General features: G+C 40.3%; 2 protein-coding genes across 3 annotated transcripts in view; both read right to left on the minus strand.

Annotated features, from left to right (window-relative positions):
• LOC115135653 (pyruvate carboxylase, mitochondrial-like) overlaps positions 1-12414 on the minus strand; it is a 92787-nt gene extending 80373 nt beyond the window's left edge. Inside the window, exon 1 of one of the 2 annotated variants that reach the window (XM_029670555.2) lies at positions 11883-12414. The gene's annotated coding sequence lies outside the window, so the exon portion shown is untranslated. Of the gene's footprint in view, positions 1-11877 lie in introns of both variants that reach the window. The other variant, XM_029670554.2, reaches the window with a different exon arrangement.
• Positions 12415-16761: 4347 nt separating this feature from the next.
• Positions 16762-23920, minus strand: LOC115135655 (calmodulin-1). Its single transcript, XM_029670557.2, has 6 exons — positions 23550-23920; positions 21762-21792; positions 21462-21605; positions 21175-21281; positions 20814-20949; positions 16762-18409 (listed from the first exon to the last, which is right to left on the minus strand). The coding sequence occupies exons 1-6, from the start codon at positions 23550-23552 to the stop codon at positions 18381-18383; spliced, it is 450 nt and encodes a 149-aa protein (XP_029526417.1). The 5' UTR covers positions 23553-23920; the 3' UTR covers positions 16762-18380.
• Positions 23921-25490: the final 1570 nt, after the last annotated feature.

The raw sequence follows: 25490 nt of genomic DNA on the forward strand, positions 1-25490 counted from the left end.
GACCCTAGCTCACAAATCAATCAAAACCCTTCGGAGTATCCAAAAACTGTTGGCCTGTTGTTGTAACCATCATGAGACTGGTCCTCTGACACAGAAGCCGCATTGAACTCCAGTAGCAGTAACAGAGTTCAGACTACACAGCAGTTCTACAGATCCAATTCAAGGATATACCAAATCTGCGTAAGTATTCCCATAAACATGCCAACTGATCAACACTAAGAGGTTGATCAGGGTCGATACAACAGGGCCCGGTTTCCCGAAACGCATCTTAAGGGTTAAGTTAAACGTTAGAACCTTCGTAGGAGCATCGTTAAATCTCTGGGCTGTTTCCCAAACTCATCCATATTAAAACTACTCAGAACAGCTTTAAGTGAGTCAGATCCTTTTTTTGACCACCACACGTCACTTTATACACTGAAGATTTTCTGCTGAACAGATAATCACATGATTTAGCCATCTCTGTGACCGACGATTTACTTCTGAACAAAAGTTGCCAATGTCTTTACAATTGATAAACAAGCGACGTATAAAATATGCTTCAAATGAACACCGAGATGGCGGGATTCAAATATAAACCGTAGGCTATAGGCCAATTTCAAACAGATTTTAAGTTACATTTCATGTTCAAACAATTGAGTTCTGTTTTGCTACTTGCAGGCTACCGTCGTCTAATTTGACTCAATATACTGTATTTAATGTGTAGCCTAAAACGTGCGCAAATGATGTGCCAAAAATCTGTGATTTTATGAATTTTTATTGGGTCGGCATTGTAGACTGAACAAAACTAAAACAATATAAAAAGTTGCAGTTCATATTAGGAAATTGAAATAAATTAGGCCCTAGTCTATGGAGTTCACATGACTGGGAATACAGATATACATTGGCTGGTCACAGGCACCTTAAAAAAAAAAAAAAGTATTACAAAATAAATTTAAAAGTAGGGGACGTGGATCAGAAAACCAGTCAGTATCCGGTGACCACCTTTTGCCTCAAGCAGCATGACATCTCCTTCGCATAGAGTCGATCAGGCTGTTGATTGTGGCATGTTGAATGTTGTCCCACTCCTCTTCAATGGCTGTGTGAAGTTGCTGGATACTGGCAGGAAATGGAAGACCCTGTCATACACACGTTGATCCAGAGCATCCCAAACAAACATGCTCAAATGGGTGACATATCTGGTGACTACGGAGGCGGGGGGGTCGTGCATTATGATGCTGAGGTGATGGCGGCAGATAAATGACACGACAATGGGCCTCAGGATCTCATCACGGTATCTCTGTGCATTCAAAATGCCATCAATAAAATGCAATCGAGTTCGTTGTCTGTAGTTTATGCCTGCCCATAGCGGAGTGTAATAACTCCAACTTTACCACGGGGCACTGTGTTGACAACGTTGACATCAGCAAACCATCTGCCATATGACTGGTACAGTCGAAACCGGGATTCATCCGTGAAGAACACACTTCCCCAGTGCGCCAGTGGTCATCGTAGGTGAGCATTTGCCCACTGAAGTCAGTTACGACACAGAACTGCAGTCAGGTCAAGACACTGGTGAGGACGACGAGCACACAGATGAGCTTCCCTGAGACGGTTTCTGACAGTTTGTATAAGAAATTCTATGGTTGTGCAAAACCATAGTTTCATCAGCTGTTCAGGTGGCTGGTCTCAGATGATCCCGTAGGTGAAGAGTCTTGGCAAAAAGAGAAATGCTCACTAACAGGGATGTAAACAAATGTGTGCAGAAAATTAGAGAAAAGCATTTTGTGCACATGGAAAATGTCTGAGATCTTTCGTTTCAGCTCGTGAAACGAACACTTTACATTTATATTTTTGCTCAGTATAATAAGCTGCCTCAATATTTGCAGCCATAAGGTGGTAATCTCCCTTTAGGAGCGGATCCATCGTCAGTATTGTGAAATAATTCATGTTAAGCGGTAAGATTTGAACGGAGAAAGCTGATCTGAGAGCAGCACCTCCTTTCTTTCGATCCTATCAGTATCGACATGCTCCGACGATACACTTAGTGACCGTTCTCTCTGCGTGGTGTTTTGGGAAACATGTTACATCTTCGGCTGTTGCCTTTGGAAACTAATGTTACATCTTCAGCCGTTGTGAGAAAATTGCATCGTTAAAACCCTCGTTAAGCCTAAATTCCATCACTATCTGAAGGCCGGGTCCTGGATCATAACAGTCCATACAAACACCAAACGCCAGGTCTAAACAGCAAATGTTTTAACAGGAGCTAAAGATTGTCATTGATCAGTCATAACAAGCTCGGCACTTGTGATCCTAAATAAAGTCTGTGGGCCAAATGAAAGACTATATTCTTGATGACATTCCTCTTGTCCACTCACTTGTGCAACATGGTAAAGGGCAGCCTACTGTAATACAGCCTTGCACATTTTTGCCTACAACTAATGTCACCTGTCAACCATTCCTGCACAGTTTTTTCCCCGGCAAGAATAGGCTGCAAATGTATTTCAATGTGTTCTGGATTCAAGCTGACAGGGTGCGTTTGCTTTATGGCTTAACGAGGGCTCTGGAGAGAAAGTCTGGCACCGAAAGGAGCACCCGTCAGCAGACTGACCTTGTTGAACAGTCTCTCTATTCTCACCTACAGTGTCTTCTTTCCAGACAAGGTTGACTCACCAATGAGTTATTAATACTACACAGAGAGAGAACTAAAAAGGTTGGTTTGTCAAACCTAATTAAAATGTATTTAAAATGATGTAGTATTACCTCATTGGAGAGTCAAACGTGTACAGGCAAGGGTTGGACAAGGGGCCAGTTAGAGTGGTCAACATTGTGACAACTAGGCTAGGCCATTTCTCATCTGGAAAGAAGACACTAATAGAGAAATAGTTCAACAAGGTCAGTCTGCTGACAACTATGAAAACGGGCTACAACAGGCAGAACAAGGTGGTTTACATTTTAAATAAAATGTGCCTACATTTATCTCTGTGCTGGTCTTTTCCACTTCACAACAGAACAGAAATACGAGAGTGGGGAGTCAACATGACTGAACATGTTAGGGCAATTGTCTTAAAACCAGATTTAACATGCATATAAACACCAACCCAGTTCAACAAAGTGATGTGGCATCCATTACTAGGCCTATAGCCCACTAACAAAACAACAAAGTTCATTTTTATCTTCACAAAAGTTGTTTTATTACATCGAGACTAGGCTAAATCCTAACCATTCTGAAATGCAGTACCCAAGAGATACTTTTGTTGAAAGTACTGATTGTAACCAGAGTGCAATAGTAACAAGACAAAGTTGTTGGCTAAACCCCCACCATGCAGGTATAAACATACAGGTATGGAAGCGCTATTGAAGAAACACAAAGCCTCAAACTTTATCAACTCATCTGGCACAGATTACTCCAGATCTGACATGCTCTTGAGAATCACTCAACACCTTCATTCAACAACTTTTTTATATAAATGACAATTGTAGTGCAAAGGAGTTGATGTTGTAGACAACCATTAAACAGATAAGAATGACCTCTGACTTACTGAGAAGAGTGCTGCGGGAAGTCTACATTTGACAAGGTAGCTGAAGCCGTTTCTCAATCTCTCGGTCCCAGCTTTGATGCACCTGTACTGACCTCGCCTTCTGGATGATAGCGGTGTGACCACCCGATCCACTGCCTGTTCACACCGCTATTTATTTAACTAGGCAAGTCAGTTAAAAACAAATTCTTATTTTCAAATGATGGCCTAGGAACAGTGGGTTAACTGCCTTGTTCAGGGGCAGAACGACAGATTGTTTTACCTCGTCAGCTCGGGGATTTCATCTTACAATCTTTTGGTCACTAGTCCAATGTTCTAACCACTAGGCTACCTGCCGCCACATCCAGAAAGCGAGGTCACCACAGGTGCATCAAAGCTGGGACCGAGAAACAGCTATCTTAAGGCCATCAGACTGCTAAACAGCAATCACCAGCTCAGAAAGGCTGCTGCCCACATTGAGACCCAATCACTGGACACTTTAATAAATGGATCACTAGTCACTTTAAACAATGCCACCTTTATAATGTTTACATATCTTACATTACTCATATCACATGTTGCTTTTTTGCCCTCCCATGTCACTTTATATACGTAACATCTGCACTAAACATGGATAAACCATGAGATTGTCTCGGTGACTGCCGATAACCTCACAACAAAGTTGACTACAAATAAAGTTACAAATGTCTTTGCAATTGATACAAACAAGCAAGGTTTTAAAAGTATGCTTCAAATTGTAGGAAAGATGCATCGTTTAAAAAACTCATCACCCTAAGACCCAGCGCTATCGGGAAACCAGGCACTGGACACTTCATTGGATCCCAGGATAGTGATTGAAGAACACTGCTAGGCCTATATGAGAACGAGTCAACAGGAGTCTTCTACTGGCTTCTAATATCCACAAAGTCAGATTCCACAGCCACAAAGTCAAAAATGACTACAAAAATTGTGTTTTTGGTCTTAATGTAAAGTTAACCACACTGCTAAACTTGTGCCTAAAGGTTCAAATCACATTTTAAGAAGAGAAAATGTAGAAATGGGTGGGGTTTAAGACTTTCTGGGTATAGAAGCTAGTGACGGCCTTGCTAAGTAATAGACACTACCTTTAGTGTCTATTCATTTTCTGGACAGGGGAGTTGTTAAGAGCACCGACACTGTCTGAACATTAACACATCGATTGCAGTACAATATTATTAACATAAGGAATGTTTTTTTTTTTCATTTCAGCAAGAAATAATAAAATGAGGATCCCACACGGCCTTACCCCATGTTAGTGCTTGTTTATCGAAAACAGAAGTGACCACCCGTGCAAATTAGCCACCTAGTGTGCTCGAAGACCTGTGCGTAAGCGTAACTGGGGCGGAAGTGTAGTTCGTCGGCTGGAAGCACACAGCCGTATGGGTCTGTGCAAATCTACTACAAGGAGAGTATCCTTGTTATTTGAAAGATTTTCTCCGCTGATATGAAAGATAACATATGGAACTTTCGAAAACCGTAATCGCAAGCGATGATTGAAGTTTCTAAGCGTTAAAACAGTGCGTTGGGATTGTAGTTCACATGGTCCCAACGGTAAGTGGTGCTTATGGCTGAGAACCCTTGGGATAAGGCAGAAGGTACTACAGCTGCAACATCGAGAGCATGGTTGCATCACTGCCTGGTACGGTAATTGTTCGGCCTCCGACCGCAAGGCACTTCAGAGGGTAGTGCGTATGGCCCAGTACATCACTGGAGCAAAGCTGCCTGCTATCCAGGACCTCTACACCAGGCGGTGTCAGAGGAAGGCCCTAAAAATGGTCAAAGACCTCAGCCACCCCAGTCATAGACTGTACTACCGCATGGCAAGCGGTACCGGAGTGCCAAGTCTAGGACAAAAAGGCTTCTCAACAGTTTTTACCCCCAAGCCATAAGACCAAATGGTTACCCGGACTATTTGCATTGTGTGCCTCCCCCCAACCCCTTTTACGCTGCTGCTACTCTCTGTTTATCTTATATGCATAATCACTAACTATACATTCATGTACATACTACCTAAATTGTCCCGACCAACCAGTGCTCCCACACATTGGCTAACCGGGCTATCGGCATTGTGTCCCACCACCCGCCCACTCCTCTTTTTACGCTACTGCTACTCTGTTCATCATACATGCATAGTCATTTTACCCGTATCGAAATGTACATACTACCTCAATAAGCCTGACTAACCGGTGTCTGTATATAGCCTTGCTACTCTTTTTTCAAATGTCTTTTTACTGTTGTTTTATTTCTTCACTTACCGACAGTTTTTTTCCCCTCCGCACTATTGGTTAGAGCCTGTAAGAAAGCATTAAACTTTAAGTATTGTAGTGTTGTATTTGACGCACGTGACAAATAAACTTTGATTTGATAAGGCAGAATGCCTTGAAGTGGCACTCCAATCTCCTTTTCACCTAATTTAAAACACCCAATTTATTTCACAAAAGGACCATCTCAATAGGTGGTCCAGGTATGTAATGATATAGAATAAAAGGGATTGGGCCTTTCCTCTTTTGTTCTCTATTGTTCCTCAAGCAAGGGGGGAGGCCGATGATGTCACAGATTTCCATAAAACCAAATCCTTGAAGTTTGCAGTTGTCAAAAAAAATATATATATACACACAGTTGAAGTCGGAAGTTTACATACACTTAGGTTGGAGTCTTTAAAACTAGTTTGTTTTTCAACCACTCCACAAATTTATTGTAAACCTCTTGGAACACTAGAGGGAGTATTTCATTTTTGGATGAAAAAACGTTCCCGTTTTAAACAAGATATTTTGTCACGAAAAGATGCTCGACTATGCATATAATTGACAGCTTTGGAAAGAAAACACTGACGTTTTCAAAACTGCAAAGATATTATCTGTGAGTGCCACAGAACTGATGCTACAGGCGAAACCAAGATGAAACTTCAAACAGGAAATGAGCAACATTTTTGAGGCGCTGTTTTCCATTGTCTCCTTAGATGGCTGTGAATGCGCCCTGAATGAGCCTACACGTTCTGCCGTTTCCCCAAGGTGTCTGCAGCATTGTGACGCGTTTGTAGGCATATCATTGGAAGATTGGCCATAAGAGACTACATTTACCAGGTGTCCGCCCGGTGTCCTTTGTCGAAATTGGTGCGTAATCTCCAGCTGCAAGCATTCGTCCATGTGATTCAGAGGAGACTTCCACGAACAATATATAATCGAAGAGATATGTGAAAAACACATTGAGGCTTGATTCTAAACAACGTTTACCATGTTTCAGTCGATATTATGGAGTTAATTTGGAAAAAAGTTCAGCGTTTTTTTTTGGTAGCCAAACGTGACGAACAAAACGGAGTGATTTCTCCTACACGAATCTTTCAGGAAAAACTGAACATTTTCTATCTAACTGAGAGTCTCCTCATTGAAAACATCCGAAGTTCTTCAAAGGTAAATGATTTTATTTGAATGCTTTTCTTGTTTTTGTGAAAATGTTGCCCGCTGAATGCTACGCTAAATGCTATGCTAGCTATCAATAATCTTACACAAATGCTGGTTTTGCTATGGTAGAGAAGCATATTTTTGAAAATCTGAGATGACAGTGTTGTTAACAAAAGGCTAAGCTTGAGAGCTAGCTTATTTATTCAATTTCATTTGCGATTTTCATGAATAGTTAACGTTGCGTTATGGTAATGAGCTTGAGGCTGTATTCACGATCCCGGATCTGGGATGGCTAGAATCAAGAGGTTAACTTCTTGCATGGAGCCATGCCGGATCCGGTAGCGTAATCATAGCCTCAAGCTCAAATGAAATTAATATGCTAGCTCTCAAGCTTAGCCTTTTGTTAACAACACTGTCATCTCAGATTTTCAAAAATATGCTTCTCAAGCATAGCAAACTAGCATTTGTGTAACAGTACTGATAGCTAGCGTATCATTTAGCGTTAGCATCAGCAGGAAACATTTTCACAAAAACCAGCAAAAACATTCAAATAAATCATTTACCTTTGAAGAACTTCGGATGTTTTCAATGAGGAGACTCAGATCGCAATGTTCAGTTTTTCCTGAAAGATTTTTTGTGCAGGAGAAATCGGTCCGTTTGGTGCGTCACGTTTGGCTACCAAAAAAAAAACGTAAATTCAGTTATCCAAACGCCAAACTTTTTTCCAAATTAACTCCATAATATCGACTGAAACATGGCAAACGTTGTTTAGAACCAATCATCAAGGTGTTTTTCACATCTCTTCAATGATGCACACTTCCAGGAACGATACTTCTCTGTCTGTATCGCATAGTAAAATTATTGCCACTGAGAATTACGCACCAACGTAGACAAAGGACACCGGACGGCCCCCTGGCAAATGTAGTCTCTTATGGCCAATCTTCCAATGATATGCCTACAAATACGCCACAATGCTGCAGAGATCTTGGACGAACGGCAGAGCGCATAAGCTCGTTCACAGCATATTCACAGCCATATAAGGAGACAATGGAAAACAGAGCCTCAAAAATCCTGCTCATTTCCTGTTTGAAGTTGCATCTTGGTTTTGCCTGTAGCATTAGTTCTGGGGCACTCACAGATAATATCTTTGCAGTTTTGGAGACGTCAGAGTTTTGTCTTTCCAAGGCTGTCAATTCCATGCATAGTCGAGCATCTTTTCGTGACAAAATATTGCGCTTAAAACAGGCACGTTTTTTTATCCAATAATGAAATAGCGCCCCCCTAGCTTCAACTGGTTATTAACAAACTATAGTTTTGGCAAGTTGGTTAGGACATCTACTTTGTGCATGACAAGTAATTTTTCCAACAATTGTTTACAGACAGATTATTTCACTGTATCACAATTCCAGTGGGTCAGAAGTTTACATACACTAAGTTGACTGTGCCTTTAAACAGCTTGGAAAATTCCAGAAAATGATGTCATGGCTTTAGAAGCTTCTGGCTAATTGACATCATTTGAGTCAATTGGAGGTGTACATGTGGATGTATTTCAAGGCCTACTTTCAAACTCAGTGCCTCTTTGCTTGACATCATGGGAAAATTGTAGACCTCCACAAGTCTGGTTCATCCTTGGGAGCAATTTCCAAACGCTTGACGGTACCACATTCATCTGTACAAACAATAGTAAGCAAGTATAAACACCATGGGACAACGCAGCCATCATACCGCTCAGGAAGAAGACGCATTCTGTCTCCTAGAGATGAACGTACATTGATGTGAAAAATGCAAATCAATCCCAGAACAGCAGCAAATGACCTTGTGAAGATGCTGGAGGAACCAGGTACAAAAGTATCTATATCCACAGTAAAACGAGTCCTATATCGACATAACCTGAAAGGTCACTAAGCAAGGAAGAAGCCACTGCTCCAAAACCGCCATAAAAAAGCCAGAGTACTGTTTACAACTGCACAATGGGACAAAGATCGTACTTTTTGGAGAAATGTCCTCTGGTCTGATGGGAAACAAAAAATAGAACCGTTTGGCCATAATGACCATCGTTATGTTTGGAGGAAAAAGGGGGGTGCTTGCAAGCTGAAGAACACCATCCCAACTGTGAAGCATTGGGGTGGCAGCATCATGTTTTGGGGGTGCTTTGCTGCAGGAAGGACTGGTGCACTAAACAAAATAGATAGCATCATGAGGGAGGACAATTATGTGGATATATTGAGCAACATCTCAAGACATCAGTCAGGAAGTTAATGTTTGGTTGCAAATGGGTCTTCCAAATGGACAATGACCCCAAGCATACTTCCAAAGTTGTGGCAGAATGGCTCAAGGACAACAAAGTCAAGGTATTGGAGTGGCCATCACAAAGCCCTGACCTCAATCCTATAGAAAATTTGTGGTCAGAACTGAAAAAGTGTGTGCGAGCAAAGAGGCCTACAAACCTGACTCAGCTCTGTCAGGAGGAATGGGCCAAAATTCACCCAACTTATTGTGGGAAGCTTGTGGAAGCCTACCTGAAACATTTGACCCAAGTTAAATAATTTAAAAGGCAATACTACCAAACACTAATTGAGTGCATGTAGACTTCTGACCCACTGGGAATGTAATGAAAGAAATAAAAGCTTAAATAAATTACTCTCTACTATTATTCTGACATTTCACATTCCTAAAATAAAGTGGTGATCCTAACTGACCTAAGACAGGGAATTTTTACTCAGATTAAATGTCAGGAATTGTGAGGAACTGAGTTTAAATGTATTTGGCTGAGGTGTTTGTAAACTTCCGACTTAAACTGTACAACAGTAAATTAATTCACAGTGACATTCCTAACATTGCTATACAGTACAGTAGGGCTGGGCGATATGGCCAAAATCTCATATACCGATATAGGCCATTTCATATCCTGATCACGATATAGCACACTTTCTGTAAATTCAATGAATAGAGAGTTTATATAAAATACCACATAAGAAATAGGCCTTTACATTACATTTTGAATTACACTCAACAAATAAAGGTATTTTCTCATATTTGATTATTTATTTTATGTAGAACCTGTGGAAATTTTCAATTAAGCATGTAACAAAATATGAATGTATAAAATCTACAAATGTAAATAGAAAACACTTTCAACTATAGTTGCAAACAAAATATAGGCCTACATTTTTTTTAGCTATATATATTTATTTCTTTGGGGGCTTGGCCGTTTTGCATGTTATTTTGGCATTAATACGTGTCACACATCAGTTTGCATTTGGTACCTTGGGTCGAATGTTAGTGCCAACTCACGAAACCCTCATTTCTCGACCGTGTAAATTGGGGCCATGTCTTTGCAGATGTAAGTTGTAACGGCAGTTGTTATCTCCTTCCATCTTCGTGATGCTTTGCCGTGGGCAAAAGCCTCTTGCAATGTCTGAGTTTGGGGGGGGGTTGTTTTGAGCACTCGACTGTACTTTTTTGAGTCTCATCCGTAGACTCTCTCCATACTGTTTCACATGATTCTTGCGTAGGTGGTAAGAGGTTTGTGGTGTTTGAGCCGGTTGTCGGGACCGGCCTGCGGCATATTTTGCAGGAGACAGTTTTCTGGTCCGTGTCAGACTTTTCATATCCAAACCACGTCCATGCAACCGAAGTTGCCCCTGTTTTATGTACGAGCTCAGTGTCTCCGTGCCACGTTCACTCTCTTCCATGTTTGTTTGTGTTGCAGATTTCCTTCCACACGGCACATGTGGAAGAATGCAAAGCGTTGTCCAACTGACGAAAAATATTGCCATAAAGAGAGTGTGATTTGCGACACAAAGAAATAAACGAGAGCACAATATGAAACGATAGACGTTTTTCTATCGCCACACAACATGTCATATCGCCCAGTCCTACAGTACAGTATGAAGACCAGTCTGAGTCCTGTTTTTGCAGTAAGCAGGTGCCCTGTACCTGCACCCATACGGGGAGTAGTTCAAGTCAAGGTGCCGGAGGTGAGTTTTGCCGAGGGCCCTAAAGTGATTATAAGTGATTTTATTTAAGATAGGCCATATCTTTTATGCTCTCATGTCCAAGAGATTACTACTATGTTACTTCATTTCAAGGAGTACTTTGTATCTTCCAAGAAGATGTATTTTGGTACTTGGATGGCTTTAGTGTGTCACTAATCACAGTGGGTGCAGTCCACTGTACCATGACATCAACCTACCTACCACCGAGCTTGCCAGCCACCAAGCAGTCATTCATCAGTCCTGTCCGGCTTAGGTGGACATGTCATTCACTTGATTTATTATTTAGTGCCATTTCAGTCTTTCTGTTCAATCTTCCCAGTGTAACAGTTGGGATAATGGGACGATTCGGAGTACAACTAATTTCTCATCCCTAAATTAAGGTATGTTTTTTCAAGCCATATCTTTCAAGTGCTCCATGGTGTCTTACGCTACACTGTCATGCTGTCCGACCCCAGTGCAGCTCATTGTAATCAATCACAACTGTAAGGACGGAATCTTTCAGCAACTTTACCTGGTGTAACAAAGTCAAGGTTCTTCACTGATAGAAAGAGCAAACAAATCAATCTCAATGTTCTCACGTTCGACGTATCAGAACATAGAGAATCGATGTAACTATTTTCTTGAGTCCAAACGTTTAAAAAGGTGGTAGAGAATTCTAAATGTTGAAATGTCACCATCATTTTGGAGAGATGCAGCTGCAATACCCATTTTTACCCCTGATGCAGCCACCTCACTAACCAACTCTCCAAATCAGCTAGCTGGCATAGCTAGCTAAGCAACTGTTTGATAGCTAATATCAAACAGCTGTAGCTGCACGCAAATACATTGCAGTAATATGATTTGATGGATGGATATTGACCAACTACCTCGGGATAAGCAAGGGTGACAACCCCCCTAAAAAAAAACATTATCTAAGACTTGTAACGTTAATGCAAACAAACTTACCTTACCGCTTCAAACCTAACGTTAGCACGCTTGAATAGGCTTGAAAGTCTCCCAGCTAACTATCTGTGGCTGTCTGACGTTACCAGGAGTGTCGGGTGTCGCTATTGACTATTGCTGGCAGATAACTATCTTCTTCAATCAACGTAATTAGCTAGCTGGGTACTGTGAGATGACGGAGGTCCCCCTCAGATCGTGTTTTTTGTTTGTTTTCTGTGCACCCTAGCTTGCAGTCACGGTTGATGACAGAAAAAAGTCTGGGGTTTGAAAGACAAGCTAGCTGTCTATTTACCTGAGACGTCTGACCCACTCAAACGACTCGCCCACCCCCTTGCTATTGGTTATCTTGATTACGCCCATTAATACGCTCGCACCCGGGAGAATCCAGTGGGCCTGATCTATATATCCATTTATTTTGTCTATCTGTTTTACAGAGGTGTATACTATCAATGAGTTAGCCAGCTAACTTTGATAAAACAACTAGAAATAGCTATTGATTCCGAAGCTAAACCCCTGAGTTTCTAAACCCATAGACGCAACATCGCGAGACATCCGGGAACGCTTGCGAAACAGACCAGTCCTGGGTTTGAGAAGTCAATAAGAGAAGTGAAATGTTCTTCCATATTTGTTCATTTTCTCTAAATCTAAAGGCACAACCTAGATCCGAGGCCGTGTCTTAAGTAGTCGGCCATTTTATTACTCAAACCTCGTGAAAGTGACAAACTGACACGTTTTCATTTTCGTCAAAAACAACTTTATATCGAAGGAGTGCCTGTGATATGACGGCGTGCACATGCGCCGTGTGGCGCGAGAATCGTTAGACCCAATGACTTGAGTTAAACTAGCCAACATCGCCTACAAGTGTGATAGGCTAAAACTGCTTCTCAAATAAAAATCCCCTATTGTCACAGTGTTTGATTTAGGGCGAGGTTCGTAAATTCAATCCGGAGTGCCAGAGTGTAATTTGCATCACTGTCAATGACATACCTTTATTTTGAAGGCTAACCGCAACGTCCACTATTGTGGCTAGTTTTACATATATGGGTCCGACAACCATTAATCAAATGACAGATAAAAGGGGGTTATTTTAGATGATGACACCTAGCTATATAGTTAGCTACTACTGAAACAAATTGTCATTTTGCTATCTTTTGGGGGAAGAACATTGTTTGCATCCTTGAGCTAGCTAGCTTTTTTTAATGAACAGCACAGTGGGTGTGTGAGACAACTTCACCAGCTTCAAGGCATACGTATCGATGAATGTTGTGACATATGAAATACTAGTGATTAGTGTAATCAATGTGTAACAACTACGTAAGAAAATATGAACGCAACAAGCTTATTTGACGTGTATCTTTTTTGACACGCAAAGACTAAATATTCGTCGAATAAGACATGTGAGAGATTAATTTTGCCAAATAGATGTATTTATTTATTTATCTACTAATACAAAATCAGTACCGGCGACATGGGCGGCATCTTGCAGGGAGCGGCACGGGGCGCCATACAAGCTAGAACCGCCACATACACTTGAAACAAATAGCCAATCCGAAAACTCAAGACAAAAATGATTTCTGCTAAGATCAGTGAAATGTAGGCTAAACTGAAAACGGAATGAAGAGCAGAAATCTCAACTAGCAAGCAAGTCGCAGCGATGAAGAACACAAAGGGGGGATTCTGGCAGGGGGGAGATTTTCGGCACAACACCGGCACCTATTTCAGTCCAAGGCAAACACTGCCTATCTTCATACTGTAGTCTTCAGGGGTGTAAAGTACTTAGGTAAAAATACTTTAAAGTACTACTTAAGTCGTTTTTTCGGTATCTGTACTTTGCTTTACTATTTAAAATGTTCACAACTTTTACTTTTACTTAACTACATTACTAATGAAAATAATGTACGTTTTACTCAATACATTTTCCCTGACACCCAAAAGTACTTGATACGTTTTTGAATGCTTAGCAGGACCAAATGATCCAATTCACGCACTTATCAATTGAAAGTCCCTGGTTATCCCTACTGCCTCTGATCTGGCAGACTCACTAAACACACATGCTTCGAGCGTCTGCTAAATGACTTAAATGTAAATGTAAATGTTAATGATGTCCAAGTGTTGGAGAATAGCCCCTGGCTACCTCTAAATGTAAAAAACAAGAAAATGGTGCCATCTAGTTTGCTTAAAATAAGGAATTTTAAATTATTTATACTTTTACTTTTGATACTTAAGTATATTTGAGCAATTACATTTACTTTTGATACTTAAGTAAGTTTAAAACCAAATACCTTTACTCAAGTAGTATTTTATTGGGTGACTTTTACTTTAGTCATTTTCTATTAAGGCATCTTTACTTTTACTCAAGTATGAAAATGTGATACTTTTTCCACCACTGACTGTCTTTGGCTAAACTTTGTTTCTGGATGTTGAGTCAATTAGACCATTCAACTCATCTTTCTAAAAAAATAAAACGTTTTTGCACAATATATTAAGTTAGCTGGCTAATTTATTGATTCTGCTTTGTAGTATATGCTTCTGGTTAATGTTTGGAATTTACTGTGTGCTATTCGCCATACCCAACATCAATCAATGTGCACAGCAATGATTTATACACTGAGTGTACAAAACATTAAGGACACCTGCTCTTTCCATGACATAGACTGACCAGGTGAAGGCTATGATCCCTTATTGATGTCACTTGTTTAATCCACTTCAAACAGTGTAGATGAAGGGGAGGATACAGGTTAAAGAAAGATGTTCAAGCCTTGAGGCAATTGAGGCATGGATTGTGTATGTTTGCCATTCAGACGGTGAATGGGCAAGACAAAATATTTAAGTGCATTTGAACTGGATATGGTGGTAGTAGGTGCCAAGCGCACCGGTTTGTGTCAAGAACCACCATGCTGCTGGGTTTTTCATGCTCAACAGTTTCCCGTGTGTATCAAGAATGGTCTACCACCCAAAGGACATCCAGCCAACTTGACACAACTGTGGGAAGCACTGAAGTCAACATGTGCCAGCATCCTTGTGGAACGGTTTCGACACCTTGTAGAGTCCATTCCCCAACAAAATTAGGTTCTGAAGTCAAAGGGGATCGGGGGGGGCAACTACTTCAGGTCTCAGTGACGTCACCCGATTGAAACGCTATTAGTGCGCACCACCGCTAACTAGCTAGCCATTTCACATCGGTTACATATATACACTAGATGACTGACAAGGGGTGCTGTTTTAATGCCACCGCAGATCCATCTTGGCATTCCCCCACCATTGCTAAAGAAATGCATTTATTAATGTCTACATTTGTTCTATTAAAGACAGACACCTTAATACATAATAATACCTTAATATCTTAATACATACTTTTACATTGTGTGAGTTAAACATACAAAATAGAATGTAAACATTTTCCTTGAAGTATAATTTAAGTTTTGTTACTGTCCAACAAAAATACTGAAATATATAACGTTTTCTTGAAACATTTAATTGAAAAACTGTAGAATTCCAATAATTCCTAGGAGTGGTTGGCTGATAAATTATTCCTGCACATCGATGTGGCCGGATAGCGTGCATTATTATTTTTGAATGGTCAGTTAGCTAGCAACAATGACAATAAGCTGCCATGTAGGGAATCATACGAGGCTCATTTCAGATAGTTTTATCTTGTTCTTGATACCGTCTTGTTTTGAACATCATGTCTATGCTAATATGGCTCAAATTCACTATCTTGCTAACCAACAACTGTAACAATGTATTTGAGACAAGCGTTCACTGTGACAATGTATTAACAGTTGAAGTCGGAAGTGTACATACACCTTAGCCAAATACATTTAAACTCAGTTTTTCACAATTCCTGACATTTAATCCTAGTAAAAATTCCTGTTTTAGGTCAGTTAGGATCACCACTTTATTTTAAGAATGTGAAATGTTAGAATAATAGTAGAGTGATATATTTCAGCTTTTATTTCTTTCATCACATTCCCAGTGGGTCAGAAGTTTACATACACTCAATTAGTATTTGGTGATCATTACAGATGAACGTGGTACCTTCAGGCGTTTGGAAAATGCTTCCAAGGATGAACCAGACTTGTGGTCTACAATTTTTTTTCCTGATGTCTTGGCTGATTTCTTTTGATTTTCCCATGATGTCAAGTAGTGAGGCACTGCATTTGAAGGTAGGCCTTGAAATACATCCACAGGTACACTTCCAATTGACTCAAATTATGGCAATTAGCCTCTCAGAAGCTTCTAACGCCATGACATTTTCTGGAATTTTCCAAGCTGTTTAAAGGCAGTCAATTTAGTGCATCTACACTTCTGACCCACGAGTTGAGATACAGTGAAATAATCTGACTAAACAATAGTTGGAAAAATTACTTGTCATGCACAAAGTAGATGTCCTAACCGACTTGCCAAAACTATAGTTTGTTAGACATGTGGCGTGGTTGAAAAACAAGTTATGACTCCAACCTAAGTGTATGCAAATTGACTTCAACTGTATGTGTACGATAAACATTGATACAATAGTTTACATGTTGTCAAGTCTAAGCCAAACCGGGCTGTTTTGCCCCATAATTGTGCACATGTCGGTTTTGTTGCTAAACAAACCAGTCTATGGAGGACTGCTTCTTTTAGAGAGTATCTGATATCTGGGATCCTTGAGACATCCCTACCCTATTTGAAGTTTAAATGTAAGTCTTAAGTTTAGGGTTTACGTGCCAATATGGCTGACCGGTGGCTTTAAAGCCTCTCATTGTCCAATACATAGCATCAGCAATCTAGTGTTTGGTCTAGATTGTCAACTTCTGATATTAAAAAAAACCACACCGAGTCCAACTAGGTACAGACCATAACACAAGATACACAACCGCACCTCTGATTCAGAGGGGTTAAATGTGGAAGACAGTTGGGTTGTCCCCTTTATTGTACAGTAACCATGGACAATAAGTTCTACAAATGTGTAATTAAACAAACATTGTTACAACTTGAAAGAATACAGCGACAAAAGGTAAAAATACTGCCTGCTCATATTCTTGATAGCATTGTCAAATACTTGCTTTCATTGCACAATATGAGGATAATGAAAGACTGGAGTCTTTGTATAGAAACACTGGTCAGAGTTTAATTAGCAAGAAAAACTGACATGAGTTCAGCAATGGAATGCATAATCTCATTCTCCCAAAACAACTTACAACTTTAAAGAGCAGGGGAAAGAGAACATGACAGCTAAACTGGCAAAGCATTCAAAAATGAAACAAAAAGATCACGAACAGAAAGAAAATAACATTCATGACAGTAAAAAAGTATGGGAGGGGAAAACTGAAAATGGATGCAAACATGAAAGGTGGTAGAGCTGAATATGTTGTGGTCGGACGCATAGTGCAGCTCCAACACAGACAGTGACTTCAATCACATACACACAAGTTCGGTACAAAATCACAACCAGCAGACTCTCAAAAAACTTGGATTCACCCTTCCACAAGCGACATTGAAAAACAGGACAGGTGGGGGAAATGTATTTTCTTATACAGGGGTTCCTTTAAAACCCACAATAAATCAGTGACATTTGCTTGGGGAATGAATATCCTAATAGTACATGACGTTGACAGCAGGGTTCAAGTCCATGGTCACTTTTGACCCACTCCGTACTTGTCGAAACGGTTATGCCTTAAATCTTTACCCATAAGTAAAAAGTACATATCAAATTAATTGATTGTTAAAAAAGGCATAGTTTGTCATGTCAAACAAGACTGGTGGTGCTAAACAGAAAAGCCTGCTCTAGTAAAAGAAACATGTTAAAGAACCGTTGAATCAATTTTATAATGTCTGGACAAAACATACAGCACAGTGGGGTCTTTGTACAACTATGTTTACTACACCCAAACAGTCATCTTTGCAGCCAACTAATCATGAGTTTGTAAGCATGCATTTAAGTCAGGTCATATGTTAAAATACACATTTACATAATGTCACAACTTCAAAGAAACATAATATTGTTAAACACACATACACCAAACATGCGCATGGAAATACATTAGGGTTTGTTTTGTTAAAATCATGTCAACTCCCATCCTGGTTATTCTGCGCACTCCTAAAAGATAAATATCTACAACCTTAAGTTGCAGGAGAATAGGCCATATAATAAAAGGGATGCAAGCAGAGAAGCACAAAAACGGTGACAAAGAAATAAAGCATGCACTTCTTTCCACATACATTTTAGCTTAAAAATCATGTTCACTTGTTCAGACACCATTAGTATATGTACCTGTATATGCAAAAAAAAAAATGGGGGAAAACCATAACATTTAAAAAGCAGTGTAAGAGGAATAATCAAAGAAAACAGCTTACACAGGGGAGCCTGAATCAAGAAAAATGGACAGGGGGGAAACAACCAAAAGCAAAGCAAAAAAAAAAAAACAAAGTAAGAGGATGGTTGTGAATGCTTGTTGAGTGTTGACAGAGTGCTGCCCACTGTTTGGTCTTGTTTGGTGAAGGGGTCCTTTGGGTTTCACATTTTATTTTGCAGTCATCATTTGCACAAATTCTGAAAGATAAGATTGGAAATATTACAATTGGTTGTCCATTCTGTAGGACACTACAAGTCTAAGCTGACAAGTGATCGACACAGGAACACAAACAGCTGGGTTTGGCCAAATGTGTGGAATTCTGGGATTGGGCCTGAACATATGGAGACAGTATGTTACCAAAAAAAAAAAAAAAAAAAAAACATTTGGGAGCCATCTCAGGGGCTGTATATTTGTGTCACAGAATTGTGGTATAACACCATGTTTTTAAAAACAGAGCTGTGTTCTGTTATTCAGCTCACTTATCCACACCTCTAATGATGTTGGTGAGCATGACTGAGTAAGACACTTGGATCTCTTGATGTGACGATCAAATATATTTCCGCACCCAGCTGCGTATCATTCATTATGCTTTTCAATGTTAAAACATTTCATGAACATAGGATGTCCCAACAGTTTGCCCCATCTGCACAGAACCACTTTTCCACATTTACATTTGATTACGGCAATATCATGGGCACTGACATTTGTCAATTGTTGCCTTAAAAATAAATAAACCGTTATCAATTACAGAAAACTGAAGCTAGGAAATGGCAGAGCAAAGCCTATCTAACAGAAGGATGATCAACACATACAGTGGGACAAAAAAAGTATTTAGTCAGCCACCAATTGTGCAAGTTCTCCCACTTGAATTTATTTGCAAATTATGGTGGAAAATAAGTATTTGGTCACCTACAAACAAGCAAGATTTCTGGCTCACAGACCTGTAACTTCTTCTTTAAGAGGCTCCTCTGTCCTCCACTTGTTACCTGTATTAATGGCTCCTGTTTGAACTTATCAGTATAAAAGACACCTGTCCACAACCTCAAACAGTCACACTCCAAACTCCACTATGGCCAAGACCAAAGAGCTGTCAAAGGACACCAGAAACAAAATTGTAGACCTGCACCAGGCTGGGAAGACTGAATCTGCAATAGGTAAGCAGCTTAGTTTGAAGAAATCAACTGTGGGAGCAATTAATAGGAAATGGAAGACATACAAGACCACTGATAATCTCCCTCGATCTGGGGCTCCACGCAAGATCTCACCCCTTGGGGTCAAAATGATCACAAGAACGTTGAGCAAAAATCCCAGAACCACACAGGGGACCTAGTGAATGACCTGCAGAGAGCTGGGACCAAAGTAACAAAGCCTACCATCAGTAACAGACTACACCGCCAGGGACTCAAATCCTGCAGTGCCAGACGTGTCCCCCTGCTTAAGCCAGTACATGTCCAGGCCCGTCTGAAGTTTGCTAGAGAGCATTTAGATAATCCAGAAGAAGATTGGGACAATGTCATATGGTCAGATGAAACCAAAATATAACTTTTTGGTAAAAACTCAACTCGTCGTGTTTGGAGGACAAAGAATGCTGAGTTGCATCCAAAGAACACCATACCCACTGTGAAGCATGGGGGTGGAAACATCATGCTTTGGGGCTGTTTTTCTGCAAAGGGACCAGGACGACTGATCCCTGCAAAGGAAAGAATGAACGGGGCCATGTATCGTGAGATTTTGAGTGAAACCTCCATCAGCAAGGGCATTGAAGATGAAACGTGGCTGGGTCTTTCAGCATGACAATGATCCCAAACACACCGCCCGGGCAACGAAGGAGTGGCTTCGTAAGAAGCATTTCAAGGTCCTGGAGTGGCCTAGCCAGTCTCCAGATCTCAACCCCATAGAAAATCTTTGGAGGGAGTTGAAAGTCTGTTGCCCAGCAACAGCCCCAAAACATCACTGCTCTAGAGGAGATCTGCAGAGGAATGGGCCAAAATACCAGCAACAGTGTGTTGTGAAGACTTACAGAAAACATTTGACCTCTGTCATTGCCAACAAAGGGTATATAACTAAGTATTGAGAAACTTTTGTTATCGACCAAATACTTATTTTCCACCATAATTTGCAAATAAATTCATAAAAAAATCCTACAATGTGATTTTCTGGATTTATTCTCCTCATTTTGTCTGTCATAGTTGAAGTGTACCTATGATGAACATTTACAGGCCTCTCATCTTTTTAAGTGGGAGAACTTGCACAATTGGTGGCTGACTAAATACTTTTTTGCCCCACTGTATGATCAAAGGGGATATGATGGTTAAAATAATTGTCCTTTTTACTGTAACAAATGACTCAGCCACTCTTCCATTTTGACATAACAAAGGTGCGAAGAACGTTGTCCAACTGAAGAAATAATACCTGAAACAAACTGTTCAGAAATATTGCAAAACAAGGCAAGTTAAAATGCATGTTCTTGACTAGATTAAATCTGGTTTGACAGCATTCATTTTGTACAATTCATGCCATGTGTATGGCCAACTGTGACTGATTCGCAATTTTCTGGCTAACACAAGTTTGAGACTAGATAGAGAAGATGCGGAAACAGACCTTCGTAGTTGACCTGTCCATCTCCATCGATATCAGCCTCCCGGATCATCTCGTCCACCTCCTCGTCTGTCAGTTTCTCACCGAGGTTTGTCATAACATGACGCAGCTCTGCAGCACTGATATAGCCGTTACCATCCTGCAACACAATAGAGACAGTTTTACTTAACTAACATGCAGATCGTATTACTGAGTATTTCCTTAATATTGAATGTCAAATAATCATGAATTTGGTCAACTCCAGAGAGGTTTGAGACATCCAATGGGAGTGATGGGACTCATTGGTTAATATTTTAAGTGCTATGACTGGCCAGTGTAAGACATTTGAACAGTCTCAAATCTGACATTCCCCGGTTTGGCTGACCTTGTCGAAGACTCTGAAGGCTTCTCTGATCTCCTCCTCACTGTCGGTGTCCTTCATCTTCCTCGCCATCATGGTCAGGAACTCGGGGAAGTCAATGGTTCCATTTCCTGTGGATCACAAAGCAAAATTCTCACCGGAGGAAAACAATGATCCTTACAATGTAGGTCTTTCATCCCAATCATCAGATATTGCACCAGAAAGTTAACAAAAACACTCCATTGTGTGTATAGCCTGTGTGTTCATTTGGTGGGAGAGAAATGGAGAGCATTTGTGTTAGTGTGTCTCACCATCAGCATCCACCTCATTGATCATGTCCTGCAGCTCTGCCTCTGTGGGGTTCTGTCCCAGTGAGCGCATCACGGTGCCCAGCTCTTTGGTGGTGATGGTGCCATCTCCATCCTTATCAAACAGCGAGAACGCCTCTTTGAACTCTGGATGGAAAATGTAGATTGTCACTCTCCAGTCTACATTTCCAAAATACAACATTTCACTACACCCATCTAACGTATGTGACAATAAAACAGTGTAATATTGACTTAAACATCTAAAAGACCGCGGTCATGTTTGAGCAAAAATGGCCATCTTACCAGCGATTTGTTCCTCTGTCAGTTGATCTGCCTGAAAGTAACACATTGTGAATGACACCACTTGATTTGATTCCCCCTTTCTTGCACTTGAAGAATCTTCTAATTTCTTTCAAATGCCACCCAAAACATTCTAACCCAAGAGTTTATTCCCATATTTTGTCATGGGATACAAAAATAATCCAACTACCACTTTACAAGTTAACACAATCTGATTGTCTTAAGGTGCCATGACTTTGTCCACACAGGGCATCTGAAGATGCAAAACACATTTATGATTATCATTACATCTTGGATGTTTTATTTAACTTTTGAACAGCTGTGGCACTCCCTGTCAAAAATGACCAGTCATTAGAAATGAATGGGTGAGACTACAATGTGTATAAAATTGAGTTCAGGCACATTCTCATTCAGACAGACACTTCCTCTCCCAAACCCCTACATGCATGTGTGTTTGAGCACACACACACACACACACACACACCTCACTCCCCTTCTAGGCTTCCATGGAAACCCCCACGTGAACCTTAATTAACCCAATAGAGTATTTCCCCCACAGGAACCACACTGGTTGGCATTCTCTAAAACAATCACAACATTTTTTCAATAATATATAGTACTTTCCTCACAGCTCTGGTATATAAATATTTGAGGCCTTGCTCATGACACTGGTGAGGAAGAAAGTCCTTGTTAAACTGACAAAGTAGTCTGATAAATAGCACAATGTTTAATCTGAGTATTTGTTATAGTCAAAACAATACATACATAATCATTTTTTTACTCAAAAACAAGTTGTATGAGCTCAGGTCAATGAGGCCTACAGGTCATAAATAGCTAATAGAAGTTCAAAACTTGTAATGTTCACAATACCTTAAGTTGATAAAAAGATCTAACATAACATTAGGTGATAATATATGTATTTATAAATCAGCTATAGTGGGGCAGTCATTTTGGACCGGGAACACACACACAATTAATTTACATGAAACGAACACAACAGGAGGGTTAAGTTGTATTATTGTATCACTAGTTTGTTAGCAAGTTATGTTTTGTCAAATTAGACCGCCATGGTCCATATTTGGTGCAATATTAGACCAGGCGACAGCACAGTGCCTTAGGTAGAAAGCAACACATTGATTCTGGGGATATCCCGTCTGAAATTAGCCACACCATACAAGTAAATGTTAGTTAGCAATCTAAAGTCAGAACACTTTTACGGCACCAACTACTGTAGACACTACTAGCCATAAACGGCATATGCCATGCCACCCCACCTCGTCCTGTTAGCGCAATATCAATATCAATCAATATCAATATCAGCCTGGGCTAGTTAGCTACACAAAACTAGGTAGTTAGTGACTAACTACATGTAATTCGATATTTAGCTTACTATCGAAGGTAAATGTCGAGCAAAGACGTCAGTGACAAAATAAAGTGTAGTGTTGACAAACAGCCATAGCTGACTAAGGTTAGCTAACCAGCTTGTTTCCTCGGCTAGCTAACTGGCTGCCTATGTTGGACACAACTGACGTAAACTAGTTAACGTTAGCTAAATGAGTGATTGACGAAGATGTCTAGCTAGCTAACAATACATGTAACGTTACTGTAGCTCGTTAGCCATCATGTGTGTAACCAACAAGTCTGCCGTGCTTGGCTGTGGCTAACTAGCTAGCCAACACTCATTGCTAGCTAACGTTAGCTAGTCTAGAGATATGGCTACATATGCATAAAGCCAATTCTATGAATACAACATATTAATTTAATCGGACATTTACAGCAAATGGAACTTACCATGTTGATTTGATATTGCTAACAATTTCGCGTTGGAGATATGATAATCAAATTTTCCACACAGTCATCCGCGCCTTGCGCTCTTTGCCGCTTCAAGGTAAGTATCACTCCGCGTTGGTTTAGATTTCAAGCCGGACACTGCACTCCCTAGCAACTCGGCTGTCACTATGGTGTCCGTGCGCCGAATATAATTTTTTTTTAAACAGAGCGGCAGAAATGTGATTTATCTGCAACCTGGACTATCCTTCTAGTCGTTACTAAAAAGTGGCGGTTTAAATGATCCAACCGTGGACAATGTTCGTATTTTAAAACTTTAACTACACAATAATACTAAATCTCTGTTTCCCTTTTCTTTGGAAACGTAAACTTGCTCATGTCTTTGTTTGAATGAGAAACCCAGCGACTTTATACGGGCCACACTGAGCAATGGCGCACACCAGCTGACCCAGTAAACGGGACTAGATTGGGTTTCAGCCACCTGCAATGCGTCAGGGAGTGGAGAGGCTGTTCCTATCTTAAAACCACAGAAACACTTGGCTAAATTTACAAATTAGGATCAGCAGCATAATGTTCAAGAAGCATACACGATTCTGTATAGCCTAGTCATATTGCATAGTAAGCCAAACATGGCTATTTGGAAAAGTATTTTTAGCGCAATCTGACTGTAGTTTGCACAGAGTTCCAATGTTTCTTCAGAGCAATCATCTGGACTGGGTGAATTCAAATAATTGCACATTTTGAAGTGAACAATGTTGCAAACAGTATGCCCCTTATTTGTTCTATAGTAGAAGGGCCCTGTTTAGAGATGGAATACCTGTATTGCATGTCGAGAGAACAATTTGAGAAATTCTAAGATCGTGCTGTTCTTGTGGGTTTTGAAGTCCAACTCATTAACACACGATACCAGCTTAATTTAGAGCTAATTTGACCCCAATTAAGAAAAAACGAAGAGTTTGAGGTAGACAAATGCAGAGCTAGAAACCCCTTTGGATTTCCTGGAAGGAATGTTGACAGTTAGCACCCTCAGGACTACCTGACACAGAAAATCAGACAGGCAGAAAAAGAAGACACAAAGACACCTTCTCAGAAATATAATCCCCTTTTTAAGATCTCATTGTTGCTGTCGATGTTAAGGTGTCCTCATCGCTCTGCCGAAATTGTGTGCAGCAGATCTGGTGTCAGTGAGGAGGCTCTCGGTTTTCATCCCCATCAGTCATCACAGAGGCACTGATGGATTCTCACTTAAACACCCCCCATTTCCATCACTCATCCATACATGACAACTACAACCATTATGAGATCTGTGTTGTGCTTATATAATACATTCCTTCAAAATAATATATATATATATACAGTAGCAGTCAAAAGTTTGGAAACACCTAAAGGGTTTTTCTTTATTTTTACTATTTTCTACATTGTAGAATAATAGTGAAGACATCAAAACTATGAAATAACACATATGGAATCATGTAATAACCAAAAAAGTGTTAAACAAATCAAAATATTGTTTATATTTGAAATTATTCAAAGTAGCCACCTTTTGCCTTGATGACAGCTTTGCACAATCTTGGCATTCTCTCAACCAGCTTCATCTGGAATGCTTTTCCAACAGTCTTGAAGGAGTTCCCACATATGCTGAGCATTTGTTGGCTGCTTTTCCTTCACTCTGCGGTCCAACTCATCCCCAGCCATCTCAATTGGGTTGAGGTCGGGTGATTGTGGAGGTCAGGTCATCTGATGCAGCACTCCATCACTCTTCTTCTTAGTCAAATAGCCCTTACAAAACCTGGAGGTGTGTTGTGGGTCATTGTGCTGTTGAAAAACAAATGATAATCCCACTAAGCGCAAACCAGATGGGATGTCGTATCGCTGCAAAATGCTGTGGTAGTCATGCTGATTAAGTGTGCCTTGAATTCTAAATAAATCAGTGTCACCAGCAAA

Source organism: Oncorhynchus nerka, linkage group LG10, assembly GCF_034236695.1.
Source record: "Oncorhynchus nerka isolate Pitt River linkage group LG10, Oner_Uvic_2.0, whole genome shotgun sequence".
Taxonomy (NCBI): domain Eukaryota; kingdom Metazoa; phylum Chordata; class Actinopteri; order Salmoniformes; family Salmonidae; genus Oncorhynchus; species Oncorhynchus nerka.

Bases quoted from the DNA above. Each gene is read 5' to 3' on its own strand.
- LOC115135655 (XM_029670557.2), bottom strand. The intron at 20,950-21,174 runs GTCAGCCAAACC...ATTGTGTTGCAG, and splicing joins CCTTCAGAGTCTTCGACAAG to GATGGTAACGGCTATATCAG. The intron at 18,410-20,813 runs GTCTGTTTCCGC...CTTATCTTTCAG, and splicing joins TGGACAGGTCAACTACGAAG to AATTTGTGCAAATGATGACT.